The sequence below is a fragment of the Balearica regulorum genome, chromosome 7 (assembly GCF_011004875.1).
Source record: "Balearica regulorum gibbericeps isolate bBalReg1 chromosome 7, bBalReg1.pri, whole genome shotgun sequence".
In the NCBI taxonomy this organism is placed as follows: domain Eukaryota; kingdom Metazoa; phylum Chordata; class Aves; order Gruiformes; family Gruidae; genus Balearica; species Balearica regulorum.
Genome location: NC_046190.1, coordinates 3,225,945 through 3,250,856, shown reverse-complemented (window position 1 = coordinate 3,250,856; position 24,912 = coordinate 3,225,945). Strand labels below are relative to the sequence as shown.

Here is a 24,912-nt window from a genome sequence, read left to right as displayed (position 1 = left end):
ATGCCTTGTACAGCCTAAGAAGCAATTATGCATTCTTCTTGTCTTAAATTAATTCCACGTATTGCTGCATTTGTCTGACTGCCACTAAATGTAGTGGGGTTTTTTATTTATTTTTTTTTATTTTTTTATTTGGATGAAAAGAATCCCCCTCTCACCCCCCAGTTTCTGTAGCTTTCTAAGTTTCTCTTTTTGCATTCCCAGATGATAAGAATACTGAACTACTACCTCAGAGGGTGAGGTGGAGGAAGGGTTGAAGAGGTTTTGGGCTTGTAAGTAAGGATAGGTTGGCAGTAGAAGACACTACATTATGTATAGTCCGTGTGCTGTGGGTTGCAATGCAGGATGTGTGTGCATTCTGCGCATACACATGCCCATTTATTTGCCAGCAAGGCAGCCCAGTACGCTGCACAAAATAAACAGTGTTTATGTAGACTGAAAACACTGGAGAAAACGCTTTGGGAACAGAAGCAACATCTTATTGTAGGGTAAGAAATCTTGGTTAGATGTGAGCAAAAGCAAGACCTGGATTAGAGGCAAAATGTCGTTTTGGAGTAGATCTATTTAAAATCATCTGTCTTTCATGCTGTCAAAAGCAAGTCAGTTTTAATGTGTATCTGTATATAGTCATCCAGGGATGTGGAGAATCGTTGGCCAACTGTATCTTGAACTGGGGAGGAAACAGCCCTTTGTAGTGCTGCTTGTGATAGGGCATCACTGCTCTTTTCTTTGATACGGTAAAGATAAGTTTAAAAACACTGAGTCTGTGTTTGCTAAGGTTACAACAACGCCTTCTTGAAAGGACGTACAAAATGTAAATGTATGTTAAAAAGAAAACAAAACACCACAACACAACTATTCTGATACTTAAGAGGATGTGAATGGCTCTGCAGACCCAGCAATGTGTCTTGGCATACTTTTAGGTAATAGATAAAATGTTATATGCACCTGGTTACTTAAAACATTTTTTTCCTCTCCCTCCCTCTCAAAGGGCATTTTTCCTGCCTCCTATATCCATCTTAAGGAAGCAATAGTTGAAGGCAAAGGGTAAGTTTGATTTGAAAATAATGAAAACCCATTTTCTGATTTGTATCTGCATAATTTTGGTGTATTATTGGATAACTTACACTCATTTCCAGTTGCTTAATGACAAAAATGTGTGTGTTTCTTTTTTTAAAATATTTCTGGTTGGTAACTCGCCTCAAGTTTGAAGGCGCTGTCATCAGCAGTGCTTCTGGCTAGTACTGCAGTTCTTGGCTGCGTTGTCGTATAGTTGAGCTAAAGCATAACCTTTTCTGTATTAATCTAAATGTTTCAGAAGAATTAATAATTTATCATTTTTCTTTATAACTTTTATTGTTCTCTCAACTAATAATTACCTAGATTAACTTCCTCCACTCCCTGCCCTCTGCTTTAGTTCTAATTTCAGTTTTCCCAGCTACTTTGATCTTCCAGCCCATGAGTTGTAGGGCTTCTGCCTGGTATGTTAAGAGAGGCCTTTGGTATGAGATACTGTTCTTTTATGCAGATGACATTTAAGTAATTTCTTAATTCCCTCTTCAATAAATCTTGTAGACTGGAGTCCTTGCTGAGAGCCGTTATCCAGGCATCGTTTTCTGCCTTAACCCTGAAGTTCTGCAGAATTGTTCATTTTGTGACTCTCCTGCTCCCTTGCCTGATGTGTGCGACACTGCATAGTTTGGGCTGGGTTTTGTTATTTAATAGCTGTTAAAGTTCAGATCTTTATGTATCAAATCAGCATCGCTGGACATGCATGTAAAAGTTCCTAACATTGATACAAGAGTTTAGTTAAACAGGAAAAATCCCCAAACAAATCCCTGAGCAGAGAGGAAAAAAAAAAAGTGGAGTGAAATTAATACATAATTAGCCAGGTATGAAATGGAGTGAAACAGGATTAAAATATTTTATTCCTTTGTGCCCGATTTATTTTTGTACACTGTTAAATATGTAAATGTTAAAACCACTAATCATGAGATTGCTGCATAATGACATCTTTCTTGCTGATTACAAAACTGCCTTTAAGTACTCTACTTCTGAAATATTAAAAGATCTAACTGTTGTTCCTTACTTTTGTAGCACGTAATTTTAAAACAAGTCATACAGAAACTTAATGGTAATGACTTGAATGTGTAATTTTTCTTTGCTAGACTAATATTTTGAAAAACAATTATGCATTAGTATCTTGGCATTGCAGGTTGTGCATGTCTGGCTTTCATCTTGGTTGCTTCTTCTAAAATGAGTATCTCAATAATAAATGGTATGGTGAGGTATGTAATGATATCGTTATCTTGTGAGCATAGAAGTAAGGAGAAGGAAAAAAAAAAAGTGAGAGCTCAGTAGCATAGTCTCAGCTGACCAAAGTCCCCTTTACATTGTGTGAATGTACTGGTGTACATCACTTCTCCCGTATTTGATGGTACGTTCTTTGTTAACTTCTAACTTTGCAGCATGTGATGTTATTTTCTATCCTGTCCTTATTGAATTGTTTTTGGAAATGATCAGTTCCTTCTTAGAAATGATTCTGCCATCCTACCCAAAACTACTACTTAATTCAAACTTTTTTCTTTTTCCGCGTAAGACAACATGAAACAGTGATACCCAACGAGCTCCCCTTGATTCAGGAGGTTACCACTACGCTGCGGGAATGGTCTATAATATGGCGGCAATTATATGTTGTAAGTACCAACTTAGGAAAATATTTACAATACCACACAGTTTGAGAAAAGAGTGGTGCTATGAAGGTACAGTGAGAGGTATGAAGGAACTATTACTGGAATTCCACTTCTGTTACTGTTTCTAAAGGCTCCTTTTAATGCTGAAAAGCTATTTAACATCTGTGTTAAGGCACAGATCTCAGTACTGTTTCTTTTGAGTGTTTTGTCAAATACTGTGTATTTCTTGTGCAGAATCAGGTTTTTACAGTGTTACTTTGATCTAGCAACAAATTGTTGAGCTATTATGACCCCTTTTTCATGGGGCACTGTTATACAGAATAAGATTTTTAAGATACATATTAGATTTTTCCAAATCTGCAGACAGTTGTGTTAAATGAAGGAAATGGCCTTGAGGGCAGTTTTTAAGGCTGTTTATCTATGTTACGAGAAAATTGAATATTTGATGTCAAATTTGTGTAAACTTAAACCTTTAAAAAATTACCAGTGTACACCTTTTGCCGCTCAGAATTCTTGTAATTGAGGTTGATTGGTCTCAATTTATCCTGACCTTAAGTTCTATGCCTGATTATTTTCATATGCTTAAGTTCCAAGCATGTAAGAATATATTCTTAGAAATTATAGTACTAATCTCTTGGATGGGATAATAGAAAAATGTAATAGCCATGAAACTACACATATTAAAGTATTTCTAAGTAAGGTCTAAAGAATGTTGAAATGCATGCTTAAAAATGCAGTTCAGACGTAAAGCCGCAGTGTGCTGTAGGATCTAAGGTACCCTAGCCCAGACTTCTCATGCTCTTGTTGTGCAAGGTCACTTGTAACAAGATAATGGGAACATGAAAGTCTTATATTTAGAGTAGGGTTTAGTGCACAGCCTCTGTTTCTTATGTTTGAAATATTCTGTTATAAAAATGCAAGCTGTGTAATGCAGACACTAACTGGAAATGAAGATGTTTGTGTTGACTAATGTGGTTTATGTTCACATCCCTGAAAATAGAGATTAAAAATACAGAATGCTGGAAGTGATGTAGTGTTGCAGTAGGTAAGGTGAAGGATAACATGTTATATGAAGAGAAACAGATTATATATTGAGAGCGCTTTAACATGATGTCATACTAGAGAGGTTATGTGTTGAGGAGCAAGCAAGAAGTAGGCGGGCAGAAGCAAACTAGGAGGAGCAGAATCTGAAGAGGGCCCTGAGAACAGCTTTGCCCTTGGTTCCACTGCTGTGTGCCGCTGACAACAGCGAGGATTACATTTGGACCCGGATGTCTTTTTTTTTTTTTTGGAGATCATCCTGAGTGTGAAATCCGATACTGTGTAACATCGGAGAAATGCCACTTGCAGAACCACACAAGACTTAGTTGCAGTGCACATGTAGTAAGAGAGGAGGAATAGCAAGAGGCGTTGTTAGAAGTTTTCTTACCAAGACTCGTATGTGCTTTTTGTTGCAGTAATTTTTAGGAAATCATAAAATTCTCCTAGTGTGGGAATCACTTGTTCTAACCATTAATGTTTAACATCTCGTTTGTTGTGCCCGTACTTCTCTGAAGACACGTGAACAGCTAAACAATACTGTGGTGCTTTGCTAACAGCTTGGAGTTCAAGAACAGGCAAGGTGTGACGTTACCAGTGGCCTCAGTTTGGTGGCAGGAAGGGTTCCAGTGCCTGTTACAGCTTTAGTCTGAGTAGATAGATTGCTTAGTGAGTGTGTTTATAGCGTGTATCTCAAGGATATCTGCTAGATTACTTGCGTGTGGTCAACTGCCAACGAGAGCGCTGGTGCACCTTTCATGGGAGATGTGGTTTACTGGAAGTAGCCGGTTTCAAACTGGTCAGTCTGCAGACTAGAGAGATGTTCCATGTTGTCCGTATCTTGCATGTCAAAGTCACTAAAAGGGAACGTTTGTGCCTTTATTCAGTTTGTAATTTGTGTTTGAATATTGAATAGGTATTCAGTTTTGATTTGCAGGTAGCAGAGGATGTGGCATGTTCTTCTCACTAGTTTATGATTGCTTGCAGCATCGAAAATCACAAACCTCTTTCCCATTTGGATCTGTCTGTATTTAGCTTCCAGCCATATGTGCCTGTTGTGTCTTCCTCTGCTACATTAAAGAGCTTTTAATAACGGGTATTTTCTCTCTGTGAAGGCTCTCACACTATAATCAAGTCAGCTTTTTGATAATCTGAACAGACTGAAGTCTTTAAGTTTCACAGTTAGATATTTTTTCCCTGAGTCTTTGAGTCATTATATTCTTTTCCTGCTCTGCACCTTCTGCAGTCTTTCCATTGTCTTTTATATATAGCAGAGAATTTATTTTAATTATTTAATTATTCCAGTTGTTTTCAGTTAAATAAGGCCCGGGTGCAGCCAGAATGAAAGATAGCTATGTGTAGCCTGAGTAATTCATTGATGCAGGGTGTTGAGAAAGATCTATTCTTTTTAAAGAGTGCATTGAATTAATGACTTAGATTTTGAGGGTTGTGAAGACAGTAAGAGAGGCTGCTTCTGGGTAAGATCAAAGCATTCAGGGCCTCTGCCTTGTCTTTGTCTTGACATTATCTTTCACAATAAAAATGGAAAGGCCGTTGTTCTGCAACTTCAGTTTTGCATAATATTGTTTGTTTGTACTAAAATGATTGTGTATATGCACTGTCCACAGTTTAAACCGAAACTGTCAAATTCAGTTTTGTAATTAAAGATTTGATCTGTTGTCTCTGAATGCATGCATGTGTGGGCATGCATATAGAAAATGCTCCAGAAAAGATAATTCTTCTGTTCTAAGTACGGAACTTTATCTTCCTGTGTCCTAGCTTAGCTGAATGTTGCCAAGGAAAGTTTGTGTGTGCTGCAGTGCACTATTTAATATCCATAGTTCCAGTCTTTATAGACAATTAAGGTATTTAGCTTCCTATACGGTTTAGTGCTTTCCTGGTTTTTCACTTTCCTTCAGGTGTTACCTGTGGGCTCGTAAGAGGCTGATGCCTCGGCTTTGCACGCTGAGGGGTTGTAAAGTGTTATTCTGAAGACGTACCTAGCGGGGAAGAGGGTTCTCTAATGTGTTGCAAATGGAGTGTTGCAGAACTTGAGCCTCTTGCTATTAAAATGCACCCATTTTAGTCCTGCTCTACTCGCTATAGAGGGTCATCTAATAAGGTTACTCTGTGAACCAAGAAGAGAATATCTTTCCCTTGGACGCCTGTTCTGAATGCAGTATGACCTGGCCTTTAGGTTAATGTAACCACAGGCATTTACACTTGTTTAGACAGCTAAAGCAGAGTGTAAGACTCTTTGTATTCAGTGTTCTGTGCTATAGGAAGTTAGGCTCCTATTTTAGAGCTAATTGTAGACTCTTACCCTTTTGAGTTTGTATTTTACAATTGCAATTTATAATATTTATTTAAAAGATGCTCAGTAGATTCAAAGCTAACTTCTACCCTTCTTTGTCCTCCAAACAGCAAGATAACAGAGAAATGTTTCGCAGCGTACGGCACATGATCTATGATCTTATTGAGTGGAGATCTCAAATACTGTCTGGGACCCTACCCCAAGATGAGCTCAAAGAACTGAAAAAGAAAGTGACTGCGAAAATTGATTATGGCAACAGGTTTGTGAACAATATTTTCCCATTGCTTATTCTTAAAACCAAATCAGCTTGTGTAATACACATGAACTGTCAACAGCTTCTTGCAGGATTCTTATATTCCCATGTTTGTGGAGATGCAACAGCAGTATATTAACAGTCCTGTTACAGCAAGATAAAGAATGAAGTTGATTCAGCATCTTTAAAGTATAGTACTAATTACAATATGTAAAGTGTATCCAACGCTCTCGCTTGATGATATTATCAATTTGTTACTGGTATGAAGTTGTAATTTTTAAGGTCAATTGAAAAGTGCAAGTATTGCCTCCATTCAAAATACAGTTTAAACTCCACTTGCTTCTGCAGCATAAACAGTTGTTGCCTTCTCAACACCACCAGCTGCGTCTGCCCTGAAGTCACTTAGCTGTAATGTCATGTTGAAGGATTTGGCTCAAAAGCGTAGTTTAGCTCATTGTTCCTCTACTTATATAGTATCCAGTTTGTACCAGAAGATTAGCATAGAGATTTAATAAAATAAAGTTTCTATTTAACAGAAGAGAATGGAAACTGTGAAGGAAATATTTACTAAAAGAAAAAAAGACAGCAGTAGAGGTTGCATAGATGAGATATGTTATTAATTCAGACGTATTAACTCTGCAAACAGTGGTCTGGATTTAAGCAAATTGTTTTTAAATACAAGTTGTTAGGTTACAAGTTGTCTATACAGTTATGACTTTCCATTTTGATTGAAAATGAGAAATCATATCTTTTCAATGGGGAAACTATTTGAAGCAGTGTTTGAATACCGAGAGACAGCGTTGTAGTACTGCACACCTGGGGACTGGAAGAGTTTTCAGCAAGCCGGTCATTTAAATCCCTTGTGATGTAAATAACTCATCAGATTTCAGCTATTTGTGTTTTATTTTTTAAGAACTGCCAAATTTGCAGTATTTTTGTTCGTGGACTTTATCAGCAAAAGCTGCGATTTAACAAAAAAAAAAATTATCGGTAACTGCATTCAGTCATTAATTAGCATTTATAATCCAAGATATGGACTGTTGTACCTCAGCAGACAATTAACCAGATGTTGTTGATATTATTTGTTTGGCTACTGTATTTTACCATCTGGCTGAGGAGTTGGTTAAAGTTACTCCGAACAACCTCCAGATGCTCAGCTTTCAAATACAGTGGAACATCTTGTGCTATGCTTTGTATTCCTAATGTTCCGATGGACTAATTAAGTGATCAGAACATCCTCTGTGGAGTACAGGAGGGAAGTGAAGTTGAACTTCTGAGTAAATACTCAAACTGAAAGATACCATATGTTTCTAATGTAGTCGTACATTCACTTTTGTCTAAAATAAGCACATTGAGAACGATGATCTCAATATCCAGACAGAATGAATTCATTACGTGTTTTATAAATGTTTCCTGATCTAATCATATCCTAGCTTTTCCTGGTTTGTGAAACACCGATTTGGAAATAAGATTATTTTTTCTTTTATAAATAAAGACAACCATTTCACTGCACCTTGTCAAAATAACTGAGGAGGTAAAAATGGTCTTACGAATTTGAATTTTTAATGTTATTCTGAAATTGGGTCAGGTAATTTTGTTGTGAAAACAAATTTTTTTTGTTCAGTTGCAAAAATCTGTAACTGGGACATTTAAGAAAAAATTTCAGTTTCTTTCCAAGCGTCATTTGCGACTTAAAGAATAAAGCAAAGAAATTAAATCAAAGGAATGTTTGCTTCTATTTGTTTGACAGTCTGTGCTAACGTTCCTGTCCTGTTGGTGTGTAGTAGGCCGAGTGATTAATCTTTTCTCTGAATTTCCAAGTTACCTTTTCCTCTGCGGAAGGACTCTGCTTTCGTCCTTCCAGAGCTGGTGGTTACGAGATGAGTGGCCAGTGGTGCGCTCTCCTGCTGTGGCTGCTGTCCAGGAAACAGTAGTCGGGTGGAGCGAGATGATTTTGGCTGCTTTTTTGTTTGGTTTCAATGATAAAACCACTTTCTCATCAGAAAACTCATCTGGGAGCTTGATGGTCCAGGGATGCTTAAGAGAGTTTCATGATGACTAGGGCCACTGGCAGAGAAGAGCTTAGGAGGTTTTTCTTGATGAGTTGCTGCCTGTGCTCTGTGAGATGTTCATCCACCTCTGAATTAACACAGTGCAATTAATTGGAGGGGTGTCTATACTGACTCTGCTCAAGGCTTTGTTTTACACCACCAGGTTTCCCCCTTGTCAGGGAGGGCAAAGAGGGATCCTCTAAGTACACGAAACATGTCTTTGTCTGCCACAGCTCCTCCTCTTCTTGTCAACTAATTGCGGGTTGTGTCCAAAGGGGACTTGCTCTCAGATAAACCACCAGCCTCTGTGTGGCTTATCAGACACTGCAAGTTTGATTTAAGCTCATCGATCAAATGTATTTCAAAACCAAAGTTACAGCAGCTCCATCAGGAGATGTGACTACAGAGTTAGAAGAAGAAAATAGAGACCACATGTATTGAAGCAGAGGTGAAGAGATCAGTCTTAAGGAAGATAGGTAGAGAAACGTGGATCAACCTAGACCTGATATTTTTGTTTTGTTTTTATCCTTGGTTCTGCTGTTTCTGTTTTTCACGTACTAACGTCAAAAAAATGTGAAAGGTCTTTCCTAAGACTGGGTTTGATTATGGCAGAACTGCTCCTCTCTGCAGAAGGTAATCATGGATGTTAACTCGCTGCTGACAGAAATCCAGCTTCTGCTTTGAATAAAGGGAAACAACTTACGCTGTCTTGTATCTCGTAGTGTTTTGGTAAAACACATGAATATGCCTGCTTTGGGGGAGAACGTGGAGTGGGATACAGTGACCTCACTGATTTGCACATGGTGTGACTCTAGTGGTTGGTTGTTCAAACTGTCAGATGAATCAGAGGAGGAGACAGTCTCTTGCAAATTTAGTTGCTTCCCTAGATGTTCTGCTATTTTATTTACATAATTTTTTTTCTGTGCTGTGGGGAAAAAGCAACTTCCAGTCAGGGCTGGTTAGCTGTGGGGTTGGTGACATGTAAAATTGTTTTATCGTATAGCAAATTTTTTTTTTAAATCACATTTTAGGTGTGCATAACTATATCATAAAACTTGGCAGATGTTTTTTAAGCATTTCTTTGAGCACTGTTAATTCACAAGCATTTTGTTTGTTTGTTTGTTTAGAATTCTTGATTTAGATCTGGTCGTTAGAGATGAAGATGGCAACATTTTGGACCCAGAGCAGACCAGCACGATTAGCCTTTTCAGAGCACATGAAGTAGCTTCCAAGCAAGTTGAAGAGAGACTGCAGGAGGAAAAAGTAAGATGTACTATGCACTGCAGCTTTTCCCTTTGAAACGTAAGAGTGTAAACTAACTAGGTGACTGTTACTTTTAGCATTGGTAATGCAGGATTTGATATGTTTATTGAGTTATCAAGCTTAAACATTTTCTGAGAACTTGTATGTCTTAGGCTGTTTAATTGTCTTTTTCATCCTTTAAAGGGCTTAGTAAAATTTATGGTTAAGATGACTACATTTGTAGGTTGATAGCAGAGATGCGTATGTAGCAGGTTTATATGTTAGGTTGTCAGGAGGGTTTGTTTTCAAGAATCAAGTAGAACAATGTCCTCACTATATTTGTATGATTTCTGTAGGCCAATCCTGAAAATTTGTTTGTCAAAAGCTGGAGAGGGACGGTTTACAAGGGCAGAGAGTGACAGGCCAAGGGGAATGGCCTGAAGCTGAAGGAGGGGAGATGGAGATGGGATGGGAGGCAGAAATCCTTCCCTGTGAGGGTGCTGAGGCCCTGGCACAGGGTGCCCAGAGAAGCTGTGGCTGCCCCTGGCTCCCTGGCAGTGTTCAAGGCCAGGTTGGATGGGGCTTTGGGCAACCTGGGCTAGTGGAGGGTGTCCCTGCCCATGGCAGGGGGTTGGAACTAGATGGGCTTTGAGGTCCCTTCCAACCCAAACCAGTCTGGGATTCCATGAAATACAGAGGGCAAATTTAAAGACATTCTCAAGCTTGAATATTCAGCTTCTTTGCAACTCAAACCCTTATTTTTCAAAGGAAGAACATTTCCATTGTAAGGAGTCCTGCCTGTGTCAGCAGCAGTTAGTGGAGCATGGTATTCCTGAGGAGTCGCTCATGAGTGCATTAGTGCGGCTTAATGAGTTACTGCTTCCCGTTGAGTTGTAATGGGCCTTACACACGCTTGCAGCCCTTACTAAACTTGGTGTAAAAATACACTAGTTTAGACGGGTTTTAAAGTATTAAATTTTTGCATCCAGAGTTCATTCTTTGTCCCTGCCTCAGCCGTTTCCTTTTTGTCCCGTATGCATTCCTCCCTTCTGTGTAGACAAAGTAGCTTGTGGAAGGTTTATGGTAGCTAAACTCCAAGGGGTAGGTAACTGTAGAAATTGCACTGTGTTCTCTCCTGTCTTTTTTTGGTACTCAGTACCTGTCAGAAAAACATCAGACAATACAAAGAACAAACTGCCTTTTTTTTGTCAGTTATATTTGGGGCTCTACCTTTTCCTCCATTTGTTTAACTCTCTTTTTAATGAAGACATCCCTTTTGTCTTTTTTCTTCAAGACAAATCCAGAAAATGCAGTCTGTCATAAATCCTAATACAAACAAAGATCACAGGAGTAGATGCTCAACAGAAAACCCCTCTTCCTCTGTCTGAGAGGTTTTAGGAAAGTTTTACAGTGGTTGGATATTTGTTAGGCTAAGTTAAACTTAAGTTTCTTTTGTTCTTGAATTACAGTCTCAGAAACAGAATATTGATATCAACAGACAAGCCAAGTTTGCTGCCACTCCTTCATTTGCTTTGTTTGTAAATTTAAAAAATGTAGTCTGTAAAATAGGAGAAGATGCTGAAGTCCTGATGTCTCTGTATGATCCACTGGAATCAAAATTCATCAGGTTAGTGTACTCCCTAATCTGTGTTTACTCGGCTTTAGCAGTGAGGTAGTTTTGCAAAATGAGAGGGCTTATGAAAGTCAAATTTCTGTGGAGGGCGTAGGAAAGGGTCATCTGGGACACAATGGTGCAGCAGCACTTCATCGTTGTGTTCAGCACAGTGTCAGGGAAGTCTCTTCACCTTGGGGACATTTCAAGGTCGTGCTGTTCCTCAGCAAAGGTTGGGTTTAAAATAGTCTTCTGTAAATTCTGAAGTTGATTTTTAGCTGCTTTTTTGAAGGGAAGCCATTTAAACAGAAAGTTCTCAAAATATTTTCTTTCAGTGAGAACTACTTGGTGCGATGGTCGAGCTGTGGACTCCCCAAAGATATAGACAGATTGCATAACCTTCGAGCAGTATTCACCGTAAGTGTGTGGGCTAGGTTCAGCTGGCGAGTTTTATAGCACTTGTTTCAGAGCTTGTGAATAACTGAGGAATGTAATGATCTGTACGTAAACAGTGTGGAGTTACCGCTGCAGGTAGTGATCTTGGGGAAGGCTCACATGAGACGTTTCTCGTGACTACTAAATATTCCCGACACCTGGCTAAAACCGAAGTTGCTCTTTGAAGTTTTAACTTACTAGAAATGGTGTGGCCTCCTAAGCAATTGATTTACACAAAAGTCAAGAGAAGACGTTTGAGTACTGTTACAAAAATTCCTTTACTCTGAGAACAATTTGCCCTGGTGCTGGAGGTGGCGCGGTGAAGGCAAATTCTGAGCAGCAAACCTTCTGCCTGCTAACACGGAACTTGAAATTCCATTATTATAAAGTAATCTGAAGAAAATACTATTTCTAGGACCTGGGCAGCAAAGATCTGAAAAGAGAGAAAATCAGTTTCGTCTGTCAGATCGTGCGAGTGGGCAGAATGGAGCTGAGGGACAACAACACAAGGAAACTAACTTCTGGGCTGCGGCGACCTTTTGGAGTAGCAGGTAACTCTCTGTGCGCTGTATCTATGTCATGTTATATTCTTAGAAAATTGAGTGTGTGAAATTCAAAATTGTTCCAAATTTAATGAGGCTGCTGTATCGTAGAATTTACTGTAGCTTCCAGGACTTGCATTAGCTAGAAATAACAAAGGTTATTTGCAAGATGATATTATTCTATAGGAAAACTCTGGAATTGCGCAGTTGCTAACTCCATCCCTCTTCTGAGTCACCATTGCTTCCCGCCTGCCAGGGAATTCCCTCAGCACCCCTGTTCCCGTCTTGATCACTTAATTCAGTACACTTTGTTTTTGTTTTCAGTAATGGATGTTACTGACATAATTAACGGAAAAGTTGACGATGAGGACAAACAGCACTTCATACCATTTCAACCGTAAGTAGGGAATAGTTTAAAGAATAACCAGAAGTGAAAGAATTAAGATTTTTAACTTTTGTTAGAAAAACCCCCACAAACCAACCGACCAACCAAAAAACCAAAACAGAAAAAGTTTTAAACTATTGATTGGAAGAAATGTTCTGTAGATACTCTGAAGTTAATTTATTTCAGTGTGATATTTTATCTTGAGTGGTACTTAGTTATTTTTGATAATTACCCATTAGTTAAAATAGTGATAGCCCCAGAAGCTTTTTTTTTTTAAGTCGAGTTTAAAGCATGCATTGCCATTTTTGCCATCTTGTTTTGTTTAAAGGTGTCAGAGTGATAATGTGTAAGAGGTGAAATGCTTAAAATAAGTACATTGCTGGTTCAGCTCTGCCTGAGCCTGATAGAGACCAGCAGTGTTACCAACATCTGCTGCAGGTGACTTCTGTGCAATTAATAAACGATAACATTTATCTTCTTCTTGGTAGCAGACATAATTTCATAGTAGGGGCCACAGTAATTGGAGTACAAACAAGAGTATCTCATGATATACCTCCTGCAATATCTTCTCATAATTCAACTTTATCACGTGAGACTTTTACCAGAAACCTTAGGTATTTTGGTTGGATATTAAGGGGGAGGATGTTGCTGCTGCACATACCTGTTATAGCTGGTTCATGGGATCAAGGAGACCGGTCTGCTACGTGGACCTGGTCTTACTTTTACCCATCTAAAACTGCAAACCTTGCACACTGACTCTAAGGTTGCTGACATGGAGTTTGACAGATACTACTTTACAATAACTAAACTAGCTAATAGCAAATATGGAGTTGGTATCCTTTAAAGTATGGACATGTATGAATATAATGTAATATCGAAGATCAGTTTTGACTTCAAGCCACAAAATCATATTAAGAAGTATGGATTTAATAGCCTGAATTTTTGTGAATACGTAGATGTGTGCAGAGAAAGTGCCTTTAGAAGTCAAAGCTTATTAACAAAAAGAGAATGTGTGGCAAATACTCTGTTCCCTCCATAGTTCATAGGGTGTTTTTTGTAATTCCATGAAGTGGGGAAAGGTAGAAGGGATAAGTCAAATGTGCGTAAAATACGAACACTTAGTTTTCCCATTGTGTGAAATGTTAGACCGCCGTCTGTTCAAAAAGGCAAAACACGTTAGCTAAATTCCTTGATTAACGTACTAATGGATATTCAGAGGATTTTTAACAATATTAAAAAAAACCACAACAGCCTGGAAATAATGTAATCTCAAATTCACTTGATTTTGGAAAATAAGCTTAATTCAGGAAGCCCTTGTGGTTTGAAGATGCAGGGCTACTGTGAGGAGCACAAGGTGTACAGGTGCTACAGGGAGCCGAGCAGGTGTATGCCTCACGTCTGAAACGGTTTCCTTTGTATGCAGCAGCGTCGCTGGAGTGCTGTAGCGGTTGTTAATGTGAAAATCAGAAGTACAATTCCATTTTTCAAGGAAAACAGGGGGTTTTAGGGAAGAGTGCATTCATGATATGTTTATTGTGTGGTAAACAATAGCAAGCTTATTTTTTAGTGTGGAAGCATGCAATGAAAATGAATCTTTGTGTATCAAAGTGGATGCTAATGGAACATCTAGTTTTCTGCTCCATTAACACTGATTTATTTTTTCTGTATCTATATAAATCAGCTTTTTGAAAAGATGTACAATGTGATTTTTTTTTTTTCCACACTAAATTAAAACATTCTTCTGAAAAAGTATATTCCGAAGAACATGAATAATGTGAAAACACACAATGAATGCTGGTGTCATTATTTCCAATGTAGACTTAGGCTGTACATATGAGCCACATTTTTCTTCTCATTCCACGCTTTGCTTCTGTTGTACCACATGCAATTCTGTTTTCATATCTTTGTTTGTTTGTATTCATTCACTAGCCACCAACACAATGGCTGTCAAAAGCACTTGGCAAGATTACCTAAATGACATTTAATGCTGCTGTTTATTTATAGTTTCCATCTTTTCATTTATTCATCAAGTTTAACAGAACATTTGGTTTATCTGCTTTTCTTCTTCTCTGCCATTTCTGTGAGGTTTACGGTAGCTTTTCCTTCAGACAGTTTGCACTACTGCTTAACCTATAGAATGACAGAAGTGACCCTGGAGGTGTTGCAGGGCCTTCCTGCTGCATATATTAAAAAGAAAACTGCCTGTATAGGGTTTCACTGCTCACCGGGGGATTCTCAGGTGGGAGACATCCTTTCGACTCTCACAAAGTGTTACTGGGGCCTGTGTGTGCATGTATGACCCCGAAGGGAGAAGTAGCAACGCAGGTGTGCTGTACTTCTCTGTGGCAGATCAGCATTCTTCTGATTAATGATCTTCCTCTGTCTTTCTTGTTACCTTTCCTGTCCTTTGTCTTGCGTTGACTAATAAATACTCTTTGTCACAACTATGATATGATCTTTTGTGTTCCCTTGTTACTGTGACTTCTGGTTTTCTGTGACCCTTTGTTTCCTGGTGTTGGTCGTCATGTGCATCCTCCAGGCTAGCGTTGGATGACGCCATTCGACACAAGCAGCTGAACATATCATCCCGTTTTTCACCCAGGGTGGCAGGGGAGAATGATTTCCTTCAGACTGTTATAAACAAAGTGATTGCTGCTAAAGAAGTTAACCACAAGGGTCAGGGTATGTACTGTTCTTTATATACACTGGTGTACCTAAAACTGCTCTTCACTTGATTTGCAACATGTGATGATTTTAATTTTGGAATCAAGGGTGCATAACATTACCTTCACTTGTTCGCTGCCATTTTTGGTAATGGAAAATGTGCTTGCACGGTTTGTTTCCCCCTCTTCCTCATCCTTCAGGGCTCGTTCTGCTATCCCCCCTGCCCCACACCTTTCCCCTCCGCCCCATGTTAACGCTACAGCTCGTCCGTCCCTTCTCTGCATTGTCCATCGCCTGGACATCTTTGTATTTCCGTACTGGACACAGTGATGCAGGGAGTCGGCTTTTGTGCCCTTGGGCTGTGGACTTTGGCCTCCTGATGTCGAAGGAAGGGATATTCTCCTCCTTCCCTTCCTTTGCCTTATTTTTCTGCTTCCCGGCTGCGCTCGCAGCGTTTGGCTCCCTCTCAAGACGACCGAGGCATTGCTCCCTCCAGCACCGCACTCAGCTCGGAGGTGGTAAGGACGGAGCCCGAGCAAGGCAACCCCGCAGATGCCCTGTCCTGCGGGCTGCTCGCGTCGCTGTTCCTACCTCTGTGTACGCTCTGCTGACGTGGAACTGAGCTTGCTTCCAAAGTCTGGGTTGGGTTTTTTTGTATGTGTGTGTATACAACACTTTGTGATCATAGTGTGTCTGCCAGTTAAAAAGTGAATTGTGTGATGGCTTGGTTATTACTGTACTAGCTGCAGTATTTTTTTGCAGGGGGATTTAGTATACTGCTGTGTAGACTAATGCGGAGTTTCCACCTGACACTATGTGTATCTCTGTCACTTGTAGGGGGTATCTGAGCAAAAGACCCAAGGAAAATCATACGTTTTTTTTTGCTGTTTTTTTTAAATTAATAGCAAATAAAATCTAAATTTTTAAAATTATCCACTAGCTAGAGAGGAGAACGTAGATCTGCTCTTCCCCCTTGTTTTCACCTGCAGCCAATGTGTATCGGAAAGGAGGAAACGTTTCAGCTGCTTTGATTCATTTCAGATTCTTTCCCTAAGAAAGGTGCCCAAGCAAACAGGAAAGGATTAGGAGTTGTTGCTTAGCCAGCCAGTGTAGGTACAGTTACTGTTTGATGCAAGAGCAGCTGTTAGAGCTTGTCTCTGGCAACAAGTCAGCATATTGCCTTTTAGAAGAGATTTTAATAGAAAAGAAAGCTAGCTGCCAAATATGTACAAAACGAATGCATATTAATTGTGTGTGTAACAGGATAACCCACAATTTGTTTTATAGATGGATATTTTTTGGGTATTTTTCATAGATTTTAATTTTAGGATTTTCTTCTGCACATTGCTGCTGTAATTATTTTGTGCTTAAACTTGATTGCCAGTCACTTTACCAAGTATGTAATACTACTTTTTTTTTTTTTTTTTTAATTCCCACTTTGGTATCTTTCCTCTAACAAGTGTGCCTGATGTTAGTTGGCAAGCAGTGGCTTTTTAGTGGCGCCTTCTGCTATTGAAGAGAAAAATGTCAACTGTGTAAAGCTGATGCTGCAGATTTCTTTGTGCTCAGTGCAGTAAAAACAGCTTACGGGGGTGGCGATGAATCAATTCAGGGGATGTATCTGCCGTTGGTGCTCTCTTTATTGGCATCTCAATATCAGTTGGTTGTAATACTTAATTTTTCTCCATTCAAATCAACGTTGCCACTTCTCTTTCTTCTCGTGGAAGATAAACATTTCATTAGAAAGGACTTGTGAGAGTTCAAAGGAGAGATGAAAGCTTGAGGCAGTTCTGCTAATGGCTTAATAACTGTTTCCACGAGACGCTTTGTGGAAGAGTTAAGTGATGAGAGAAGTCTAGTCCTCAAAGTTCTGTGAGGAGGAGACGTTCTGCTGGGGTCACTCCAGCTTCGTGCCCAGGGCACGGTAGGCATGCTGCCATTTTCACAGCCCGTTTTCAGTGGGTCTAGCTGATAACCGAGGCTTTCCCTCTTCTGATTTACGTTGTACGGTGCCACTAACCTGGTTTTCTTCTGAATGGGCACCTTTTCCATTGAAATTTTTAGACGAGGAATAAAATTTTTGGCTTTAGTAAGCCTGTTTATGGGAAGCTATATGCATCTGCTTTTGAACATCTGCCCAACTCCTCCCTACCAAGGCACCTTCTAGATGGTATTGCTGTAAAGTGCACAGTATGAAGGCCCGAATCCTTATCTTGCACGGATTTCCAGTTTCTCAGGTTTTTTTTATTAGCCAGTCGGCTTCCAGGTGAGGATTTTATGCAGTTTTCCAGAAAGTCTCAATATAATCAGACACATTTATGTGCGCTGTACTCATGTTTCTGCTTGAAGTTGTGTGAGGTTTTTTGAGTGCTTTAAAATACTTGGTAAAGTGTTGGTTTTGTTTTTTTTTTTTAAATGAAGAGCAGGTATGTTCCTACATTTTAGAATTTATAAAAAGAAATCTTTAGTAACTAGAAAAAACCACCAGTTTAATAATTGTGGTTTTTACACAACAGGTTTGTGGGTGACTTTGAAGCTTCTTCCAGGAGATATTCATCAGATCAGGAAAGAGTTTCCACACTTAGTGGATAGGTCAACAGCCGTGGCTCGGAAAATGGGGTTTCCTGAGATTATCATGCCTGGTAAGTGATTGTGTGAATTAATGCTGCTTTGTTGTATTTTAACCTTCTTTAAATATCTGTGTGTATGGAAGCTTTGAGGGAGAGAATAAAAAGAATTTGAGGTTTGGTATACGTTAGAAATAAAGAATCATCAAAGGATTTTGTCTCATTTAAAATAAACATAAAATATGTTGGTAATACCTGCCACATGTGCTGCATAAATAAATAAAACACCCCCCCCCCCAAAAAAAAAATGTGATATCACAGTGACAGTGGAAATTCTCTTTTTTCAGTGAAGAAAAATGTATACAAAGTAAAGGCTTCATAGTTGCTCCCTAGCAATGGCATATGTAAAACTTCTATCCTGTGATGAATCCAAACCAGAAAGATTTTTCAGGGGAACAGACTTAATTTAGAGATATGCACGTCTCTTGAAGTTGGTACTAGATTTGGATAACCTATTTGAAAGAAAGCCATATTTTCTTTTTTAATACATACATTCTCTGTGTGTTCAATTCTGGTGTTTACAAAAAAAACCCCCACCCTAACTCCAAAATGTAATGTTTCTAAAAATAAAAATTGCCATAAGCAACAGACTACAGGAAGAACCCTGCACTGCCTTTTTCAGATTGATGGGCTCGGGAGGATCCATTAGATATTTTTAAAAACCATCCCAGTTCCAGCCCTCCCTGTGGTTGCTGACTGTGCATTTGTCAGGTTATTTACTGTATATCCAGCGCCGTGTAAGTGCTTCGGCACCTCTGCTTGTTATGATCATATGTTGGCACGTAAACCATCTCCCTCGTGAAGTTATTAGAAGTCCCCTGTTTCCGCAGCTCATTTTCAAAATTTCAGTTAAATTGAGGTGTAGTTGAAGAGCGTTTTAAGACATAAAGCTAAATACTCTGCAACCCCCAAACCAGCAGAAACATCAAACTTCTTCCCGGTGTAACAAGTTAAACAGACCTCTGTAGGCTATTTAAATATTTTTAAATTGCAAAATACCTGTGTATGGGATAAATTAATAACTGGGTTAAAATTCATCCTTTCAAATTGATAATGAACGAAGTTGTAGGGGAAAAAAAAAAAGAGCTGAGGTGTTTTTTTCAGTGATATGTACATACTCTCAGTGATGACGTGGTATTCTTTCAGTCCAGAAATAATGCGTGATATTTTTTTTTGTTTGTTAGATTCAGCTTGCTGCATTATGAGTTGAGAGTTCAGACTTTAGCTAAAATTGTGTTAAGACTTCTAAACAGCTGTTTTCAGTGCTACTAGTTTTGAATGTTCAAGATCCTGTGGATTTTACACATTTTGCCATGTAAACGTATGATTGCTGTTACTAAAATGTGTCGGTCGTTGTTTCTGTGCATCATTGGTTTCACAAATCTGTGAAACCAATGATGATATACTGTGAAAATTGCTAAGAACTTTGTGCTTTGCTCTTTCTTTTAGGTGATGTTCGTAATGACATCTATGTCACGTTGGTTCAGGGAGATTTTGACAAAGGCAGTAAAACAACAGCAAAGAATGTAGAAGTTACAGTATCTGTTTATGATGAAGATGGCAAAAGATTAGAGGTATTAAATACTTTAACATCTGGGTTTTTTAATTTTGATACACACCTATTTAAGCCTTTTCAACATCTTTCTCTATATTTGTCAACTTAAGTCCCTATTTTTATTTACAACAAAATTTTCTCCTTTGTCAAACAAAATACATCTTGTGCATATCAGTGCATGCACTTTGATACTAATTTCATGAGGAGGTCTGAGCATGACCAATTTTTTTGTTTATTTGAATGAAAAAGTGGAGTTTGAGATAGATGTAAACATTTTGTCTTCTGTTTATGTTTTCAAGAGTGTTATATTTCCTGGCGCTGGTGATGAAGCCATCTCGGAATACAAGTCAGTAATATATTACCAAGTAAAGCAGCCTCGCTGGTTTGAGACTGTAAAGGTATATAAACTGTTACGATAACTTCCTCTGGGTGGGTTAATGTAGGTTTCAGTGGAAAGCCTTGAGAAACAAAACTAGGGAAATTCAATGCGTGTGACCGTGTTTAGCAGGACAAAAGGAATAGCTCAGCTAAGGCTTTCAGGGACTGCTGGAAAAGAGATTTGACTTTTATCACATAATGAATTTTAGTTCCTTCTTTTGGTCTAGATGACTGTTACGGGGGCACTCCTGCATCTCTTTAGGAATGGCGTACTCTATTTCAGTGAAGCTGACCTAGAGAAGCAGGATATTAAGGTTAAAATGTAATTGCCATAGTGTTGAACATAGCGGGCTGATTGTGCTTTAAGCTTGCTGAATTTGCTTGGGTAATAATGTTTTAGCTTAAATACCAAGTTTTGGTATTACAGAGGCATCTGATGTTAGCTTTATAAAATATATTCTGTCTAGCTGTAGTCAGTGGGAGCAGTATACGTGCACTGAGGAGGGACTTGGAGCTACTCCCCATGCTGTTGTTTGAAGTCCAAAGGTGCTCTTGTTGCATCTGTAGAGAGAAAGTGGCTGCAGGGGAATGGTAGAAACCTAGATGTGGTGTTGGGGAGCAGTGTATGGCACAGAGCCTGAATGTGGGTGTGATTAGGAAAATAGGATGGCTTAGCAAAAATACCGGAGGAGAAGAGCATTTGTTACATGTCTGCATAGTGGTTACATGTGGTGGGTCAGAGATACGCTAATAGTATATGTAGTAGAAGTGTTGCACGGATAATGGATACGGTAAGAATTTTTACTTTGCTGCTGTTGATAATCAAGTTCAACTCCACCAAAGTGAAGAGGGGCTCATTCCTGAGATGGAGGGAGCAATAGGGGAGGCTTTGAGGCTACAGCCCGCACTTGCAGGTCTTGTCAGGTAACTTAACAGACTTGCTTTGTTCCCTCGCTCTTCCTTGGTGCAAGAATTGGTCGTTTTCCTGGGGAATCTGTGACCTTTCAAGATCTTCTATGGCAAAACGAAGCTGGTACTTAGCATGAATCTTTTGAAAGCACCGAACATGTTGTTGAAATATGTCTAGATGAGATTTGGTAGTGGTTGAAGATGTTTGAAGATACTGTACAGACTGTTTTCTTTCTCCGTCCTCTTTCCCAATATGTGAAGGTTGCAATCCCCATTGAAGATGTGAACCGCAGTCATTTAAGGTTCACGTTCCGTCATAGATCATCACAGGACTGTGAGTAATTCAGCCTTTTCATTATGGTTCTTCTCAGCGTCCGGTGCCAAAATCTGCTGCAACAGGCGTAACGTTCCTCATCTGTAATTGACTATTGTAATCGCTTTTAGCGCAGGGATAAGTGTTTTGCCTCCTTGCTTTATGTTAGCATCTCGGCTTCTTTTTCCCTTTACATCTTCCTCACTGTTACCTATTGACATCAAGCTTTTCCTTTCCTGCCCAGTTATTTCTCCAAGTCAAATAACAGGGCTAGTGAATAAAGCTTTCCATTAGCAACTGAAAGGGTTGTGGTATTGTATATCTTAAAGGTATCTGGGTAGGGAGTTGTAAAGATATTTAACAACCCCATGTGTGAAATGGGAATGTTGAAGAGTTTACAGTGGGCTTAGCATCAGTAATTGAAGACTTTACTATTAAGAAACTTGGTTTCCGCTTCTAGTTCTCAGACTGACTTGTGGTTGTTTTGAAGTAATTTTCCTCTAAAAGATATTTGAGAGCTTGTGGTTTTCCTTGGCTTTCCTGTAATGCTGCTGGCAGCTGAGATGCTTTGAGCTGTTGAGGATCTGATCGAGTCAGCTAGACATCTTCCATTTGTCAACAGCTGTTTTGTAGTAAAGTTTGGGGATTTGCCTCGGTTGTGATAATGTTCATTCCATGTAGTGATTACAGGGGCTGTCTCGCTTGATAGGAAAGCCTTTCTAAATCTGCAGCAGAACTCTCTTGCTGTAGAATAAATGTGTGGACAAAAGCATTAATCGGGTAGTGTCCGCTGGATGCATTTTAAGACATGTAATGCTCTTCATGTATACCTATCTGTGTAATATGTAGTACGTTACCCCATAGCCGTTATTTAATTGAAGCTGTATGTTTTGCAAATTGATCATTAATAAAAGATCTACTTTGTTTGCATTAGCAAGTATCATTCTCTAAACTATGTGTCAAAATTATGATTGTGCACTACAAATTACTAGAGTCAAATATTTTTATGTTGAATCAAAAATTGAGGTTGACTGTGGTTTAATTATTAATTAAAGGCTGTGCCTTAGGGCTGCAGGGTTTTCTCGCAGGCTGCTTGGACTATCTCAAGGTGATTGCACTTTCCTTCTGGTTTTGCTTCTTAACTTTGTGATTTGTACTTGCCCCATTGCTTTGTTTTTGTTTAGCTCTTGATAATAGATTTTGAACGATGAGAGCAAACTGAATGCATTTTCTAGTTCGGATTAGTTGTAGAGTGGGTTGGCTTTCAGAAACTTAGGTGCTTCGTCTGTAGTTATGGATCCCATTTCTATTTTTTGGTTCTCATATTCTCCCTATAAATGATGAAACACCCCCCCCCCCGAGATCCTCAGTGCTGGTCTTTAAATCATTATTCTAGGTGCCAAGCACTGCCATTCTTCCAACTCTGAAAAACCTGAACATTATAAATACATCAAACTTCTGTTTTGTTTTTAAAAAGTTGCCTTAATTCAGCTTTCTAAATGAACACACAGAATATAGAAATATTAAGCATATTAAGGAGCAGATTCTTAAGCACTTATTTCTCATGGTTTTTGGTTCCGTCTTGAGTTTAGAAGACTCTCCCCATTTCTTGTACCTTTTCTCCAACTGAGAATCTTTACTATGGTCATTTGTTTATAGGTTATCCATGTTTTTGAGATTAGGTGGACTGTCTGTACTAGTATCAAATACTTAATTATGCTTTTTTTTTTGTTTTATAACAGCCAAAGATAAATCTGAGAAAATATTTGCCCTAGCATTTGTGAAGCTCATGAGATATGATGGAACAACTTTGAGAGATGGAGAACACGACCTTATAGTTTACAAGGTAAAATTTTGAGATACTTTAGTCTTTCCATAGTAGCTAGCTCAGTGTGAATACTACTGACTTTTAGTGAGTTATTGTTACATCATTATGCAGAACAATACGTTATAGACTACTTTGTTAGATCAGTCAACTAAGTAGTAAGTACTGTGCAATTTGCGTATTTGGCAGATAGATTATTAAACCTGGAAGATGTTGTACCAGGCATGTTTTAATTTTGAAGGTGCTTGTTAGCGAGTTTTATGTGTGTTTTCTTGGCTGGGAAAAGTTACTTCTCTAGCCCTTTACATCTTGGCTCTAACGTGTAGACAGGTTAGTGCTAAATTACTGTTGTTAAAGATCTCATTGGATATCTCCATTTCTGGAGCGAACTTAGGAAAATCCAGTGTAAATAATAATATTTCATTATTACCAAGACTTTTTACTAGATATTTCAGAATTGTTTCATATTGTATTTAAAATGCTACTGTAGGCAGAAGCAAAGAAGCTGGAGGATGCCTCGACATATTTAAGCCTTCCATCCACTAAAATAGAATTGGAGGAGAAAGGACACTCTGCAACGGGGAAGAGCATGCAGAACCTTGGAAGCTGCACCATCAGCAAAGACTCTTTCCAGATTTCTACTCTAGTTTGTTCAACAAAACTTACGCAGAACGGTGAGTTCATAGAACTGCTGGAGCTTCTGCTCCTCGCAGTTGGAGTGGGGTTGTATGTACTGGCTTTCCTGCCTTCTCCATCCCCCTTCCCCTGTGAATGGATGGTGGCTGGTTTGCCATGCGGTCTTGGATTAAATTGTCTGGATACCGGAAAAGCATTTCCTGCATGTGCTTACTATCCAGCTTTTCCTCTGCCCGTGGGCTTTGTTTTGTTTTAGAGCAGTACATGTCTCTAAGAAAACAGAAGAATACAAATTAAATGGAAATGGGAATGTTGTTTGCCATATAGTTGAGGCTTTTATACTGAAGTATACTGAAAACAGGCTCTGTGGCATTTTACTTCTCTGTGGGTATGAGTAATAGCGCTAAGGAAGAGGATGAGTTTTCTTTCAAGAGTAGGTAATATCATGGCTTGGCTCCCAAATAAGCTGTTTTGTGTTCTTTTCAAGGTATAATGACCATATCTTATGCCTGAAGAAAGCTCTGATGTTTTCTTGTGTTGGGCAGAAGGGATGTGAGCATGAGAATGTGTTGCGTGGAGGTCACTCTCAGCGTTCGCACATCCTCGCGTGAACACTGAGCACCAGGAATGGAGTTGTCATATTTTGTTCTTTTTAAAACTTGCCTTATATACATTTTTCATGTGTATTTGTCAGCTGGCTGACTGCATCCAAAGGCTGTGGAAAGTAGAGCTGATGGCAGCCACCAAAGCAAATATTTCACATTTCCAGACTATGCCCTCTGTAATTTCTGTGCTTCGTTGCCATGGAGCGGTCCCTTGTTCTCTTCACTGCACCAGAAGTAGACTCGGGAGTGTGGGTGGGTCATTGAGATGTGAGTGAGTCATGCCAGGGAACGGGATCATTCCTGGTGACTCACGAGCAGGGAGGGCTCGCTTCAGATAGATCTGTTGGGAATTGAGGTTGTGGATGAGGAAGGCTTGGGGGGGGGGGGGGGGGGGGGGGGAATAATGATTGGATTGTAATGTTAATGAGTTCCCCTCTGTCCAGGGGGAAAGTTACTACTCTGGTATGACGTTGTAGTCAACTCGTAACTTTATTGCAGTGATTTGCAGTGGCATCTCTGTTACAGCACGTCCTAGGTGTTTCGTATTCAGAGCACATCAGAGTCACTGCAGCCTGGCAGTCTTACAGCCTAAGAGGGTGTTTAGCAAAAAAAATTCGGAAATGATTTTGGAATTTCGTAGCAAAGATGGGATCGTAGCTCAACAGTAACACAGTGGTTCTGGGGTTTTGTAGAACACGGAAAACCAGCATGAGGAATTGAGCTGCTTTTTGTTCGCAATATGATTAGTTTTGGCTTTCTTTTTCCTAGTGCTTGTTAGTAGTTCGCAGTATTTCATAGCGATCAATATATTGGCGTTGCTTTCGCAGAACTATTATTA

General features: G+C 39.2%; 1 protein-coding gene across 3 annotated transcripts in view; it reads left to right on the top strand.

The window, feature by feature from the left end:
• Positions 1-24,912, top strand: part of DOCK1 (dedicator of cytokinesis 1) — a 306,953-nt gene that overhangs the window by 29,475 nt on the left and 252,566 nt on the right. For 2 of the 3 annotated variants that reach the window (XM_075757638.1, XM_075757637.1), the window contains 15 exons: positions 989-1,044; positions 2,597-2,693; positions 6,153-6,301; positions 9,474-9,609; positions 11,058-11,215; positions 11,536-11,617; positions 12,051-12,186; positions 12,502-12,574; positions 15,102-15,244; positions 17,743-17,868; positions 19,303-19,427; positions 19,708-19,806; positions 20,957-21,029; positions 22,751-22,854; positions 23,324-23,507. In XM_075757638.1, coding sequence (XP_075613753.1) covers positions 989-1,044; positions 2,597-2,693; positions 6,153-6,301; positions 9,474-9,609; positions 11,058-11,215; positions 11,536-11,617; positions 12,051-12,186; positions 12,502-12,574; positions 15,102-15,244; positions 17,743-17,868; positions 19,303-19,427; positions 19,708-19,806; positions 20,957-21,029; positions 22,751-22,854; positions 23,324-23,507 — 1,741 coding nt within the window. The remainder of the gene's footprint in view (positions 1-988; positions 1,045-2,596; positions 2,694-6,152; positions 6,302-9,473; positions 9,610-11,057; positions 11,216-11,535; positions 11,618-12,050; positions 12,187-12,501; positions 12,575-15,101; positions 15,245-17,742; positions 17,869-19,302; positions 19,428-19,707; positions 19,807-20,956; positions 21,030-22,750; positions 22,855-23,323; positions 23,508-24,912) is intronic. The other variant, XM_075757636.1, reaches the window with a different exon arrangement.